The 3,742-nt window shown below is 46.0% G+C and overlaps 1 protein-coding gene across 1 annotated transcript; it reads left to right on the top strand.

Moving 5' to 3' along the window:
- The first annotated feature begins 1,460 nt into the window (after positions 1-1,460).
- On the top strand, positions 1,461-2,405 carry LOC102384921 (olfactory receptor 51Q1-like). Its single transcript, XM_006039235.1, has one exon. It carries the CDS (start codon positions 1,461-1,463, stop codon positions 2,403-2,405), a length of 945 nt encoding a protein of 314 aa, XP_006039297.1.
- Positions 2,406-3,742: the final 1,337 nt, after the last annotated feature.

Raw genomic sequence — 3,742 nt, 5'->3', positions numbered from 1 at the left:
CAAGGGAAGTGGTGGGCTCTCCTTGGAGGGGGTCTAGAAGAGGTTGCACAAACACTGGTAGGTATGATGTAGGTGTAGTTATGTCTATGCTCTACCATGGGTATTTCCTAGGCTTCTGGGCTTTGCTGGTTACCACATCGGGTTGGGAGGGACTCCTTTTTCTCTGGATAAACTCAATAGATTGAATCACTGTGACCCCTGCCCTCCATGGGTAAAAGCAAAATCTACCCATGAGCCCCTTTTTGCAAGAGTTTGCTTTAAGTAAAGCCCTGATTGTTAGAGAAGCATGTCTCATACTCCAGTCCACACCTGAAATGAAATCTCCATCACCTCTACAAGGAGATCAGGACATGTAGTAACTTGTACTAGCTTTCCCCTGCTTCCATCAAATCCAACCCCCTGCTCTGGGTAGGAATAGTGCTGAGATCAAATGATCCCAGCAACATGTCTGTCGAGTCTCCTCTTGAAGACCTCCAAAGTTGGGACTGCACCACCTCCTTGGGAAGTCTACTTATTGTAAGCAAGTTCTTCCTTAAATCCAACCTGAAACCGTCCTCTAACAGTTTTTGGCCATTGCTCCTTGTCTTCCCTGGGGTGCCCTAGTGAACAGTTTATCTCCCAGCTCCCAATAGTCACACATTACATACTGATAGATGGCCACCACGTCCCCTCTCAGTCTTTTCTTCCTCCAGCTGAATAGTCCCAGATCACTTCCCTCATAAGGTTTGATGAAGAAAACTCTGGGATAAAATACTATGTATTATGGAGTGCATCGGTAGAATAAACTTGAGAAGAATCTTAAAAAATCCATTGTTTAAGTACACTCCACTCTTTGCAAAGACCACAGCCAATCAGTTTTCCTACTTAGCCCAGAAACAATCCAGGGTTTCCTCCTCCTTTCTATTTACTGTATTTCATATGGATGTGCCATGGTTGCACCATTGCCTGACTTAGACACGAGGAACTCAGCTATTTTGGATCTGAAACCTGTTCTCTTATTCTGTTTGGTGTACTTCTGTGTACTAATTCAGGAGCAATATGATAATACTGATAACATCTTGATAATATCTTTTATTGGACAAGCTCTATAATAGGGGGAGATGTTACATGCATTTCCAGGCACAAGATGTCATTCCTCCAGCACAGGAAAAAATCAGATCTGTCCTTCAGTAAATACCACATGTAGCTGCTGCTTCTCCGGTGCCTGAGAAAATGATTTTTCTTCCCAAAGGTTCATCTAAGCTGCATCCCAGCTATTGAGTGAGTCAAAGAAAAGGCATAACAAAGAAACGTACGCCTTACTGACTTGCTGTATCGTTAGGGCCAAAACAAGCCTTCCAGACGACCTTAGGTCACAAGATGTTGAAAATGATCCATTATTGCTTCAATATATCTGTTTTCCTCTCCTCTGTAGGTGCCTCCATCTTCTAATTTTCAGGGGAGGTCTTCTCCAGTGCATCATGTCATCTCTCAGCGGCACCAACTCCACCCTGTTCACGTTCATCCTGACGGGCATCCCCGGGCTGGAAGCAGAACACGCCTGGCTCTCCATCCCCTTCTCTTCCATTTACCTTGTCGCACTGGTAGGCAACTGCACGATCCTGTTTGTCATCAAGACAGACTCCAGCCTGCATGAGCCCATGTACTATTTCCTCTCTATGCTGGCCCTCACCGATCTGGGCTTGTCGCTCTCTACGATGCCAACGGTGCTCAAACTATTCTGGTTGAACTCCAGAGAAATTGGCTTTGAAGCCTGCTTTGCTCAGTTTTGTTTTGTTCACTTTTTCTCCTTCATAGAGTCCTCTGTGCTCCTCGCCATGTCCTTTGACCGCTATGTGGCCATCTGCAAGCCTCTGAGATACACCTCCATCCTCACCAATGCCAGAATCGCCATGATAGGCCTGGCTATTCTGGGCAGGAGCGCATTTCTGCCACTGCCGCTAGCGCTCATGCTGAGAAGGTTGCCATTTCGTAAGTCCCGTGTGCTGTCCCATCCGTACTGTCTGCACCAGGATCTGATGCGGCTGGCGTGTGCAGACACCACATTCAACAGACTGTATGGGTTAGTTCTAGTTTCTGTTATAATGATATTAGACCCTTTGCTCATTGTGATGTCCTATGCTTTGATTTTTAAGACAATCCTGGGCATTGCATCCTTGAAGGAACGTCTGAAGTCCCTCAACAACTGTCTGTCCCACATCTTTGCTGTGCTAGCACTCTACATCCCCATGATTGGCTTATCTCTGGTGTACCGGTTTGGCCACCACGCTTCTCCTCTGGTTCACATCCTCATGGCAAACATCTACCTGCTTGTCCCCCCTGTGCTAAACCCCATCATATATAGTATTAAAACAAAGCAGATCCGCAAGGGGATTGCCAGAGTCTTTGTGCTAAGGAAGATGTGACTGAGAGATGTTCACTGCTAAGGGACATCTCCCTGTGATATAATGATGATGAGGACCCCCTTGCATGTCTTTGCTGCACTCTGGGAGAAGAAATTCAAGATCGCTCTTCAGCTGGAAAACATGAATACTGCCAGGTTTGACTCTCCCCACATCCGCAAGCTATAAGGGGACTCGTGGTGGTGAGTTGTGTGGTCCAGTCTCTTTAATGACAGACTTTTCAACTGAGTTGAAGTCAGGCCCTGGTGAACCACTTCTATGGGTTCATGGACGGGACAGAAGGGAGCATGGGAATCACCTGGGCTTAACTCCTGTGTATCAGCACCCGTTCAAGTTCAGCACATCAGTGGTGAATGAAGCCCAGCGTAGCACGTTGTGAGACCCCGCTTGATGTTCTTGGCTTCGTTTTTCAGTTCCTGCCTAATTAAGGAGCTCATCAAAGTGCAGGAGTGGCGAGTGTTTAGAAAAATGGAAAACAAATCATCATTCCCACTATTCTCACACTTCTCATATTTTCTGGTTGGTTTCCATCATAAATACATGCTAGCCTGGTGTACCGGTTTGGCCACCACGCTTCTCCACTGGTTCATGTCCTCATGGCAAACATCTACCTGCTTGTCCCCCCTGTGCTAAACCCCATCATATATAGTATTAAAACAAAGCAGATCCGCAAGGGGATTGCCAGAGTCTTCGTGAAAAGGAAGGTGTGACTGAGAGACGTTCACTTCTAAGGGACATCTCCCTGTGATATAATGATGATGAGGACCCCCTTGCATGTCTTTGCTGCACTCTGGGAGAAGAAATTCAAGATCGCTCTTCAGCTGGAAAACATGAATACTGCCAGGTTTGACTCTCCCCACATCCGCAAGCTATAAGGGGACTCGTGGTGGTGAGTTGTGTGGTCCAGTCTCTTTAATGACAGACTTTTCAACTGAGTTGAAGTCAGGCCCTGGTGAACCACTTCTATGGGTTCATGGACGGGACAGAAGGGAGCATGGGAATCACCTGGGCTTAAATCCTATGTATCAGCACCTTTTCAAGCGGGGTCTCAGAACGTGCTACACTGGGCTTCAATCACCAGTGATGGGCTGAACTTTATGTTCTTGGCTTCATTTTTCAGTCCCTGCCTAATTAAGGAGCTCATCAAAGTGCAGGAGTGGCGAGTGTTTAGCAAATATTATGCTAGTTATTTTCTTCCATTTGTGAGTTAAGCCAGTGAGGAACTTTCTTTAAAAAAAAAAAAAAAGGCTCCAAAGAAAAATGGAAAACAAATCATCATTCCCACTATTCTCACACTTCTCATATTTTCTGGTTGGTTTCCATCATAAATACATGCTTGT

Source organism: Alligator sinensis, unplaced genomic scaffold (genome assembly GCF_000455745.1).
Source record: "Alligator sinensis unplaced genomic scaffold, ASM45574v1 scaffold1320_1, whole genome shotgun sequence".
Taxonomy (NCBI): domain Eukaryota; kingdom Metazoa; phylum Chordata; order Crocodylia; family Alligatoridae; genus Alligator; species Alligator sinensis.
Note: the sequence above shows the minus strand (reverse complement) of the source record. Positions and strands in the feature narration are given on the sequence as shown.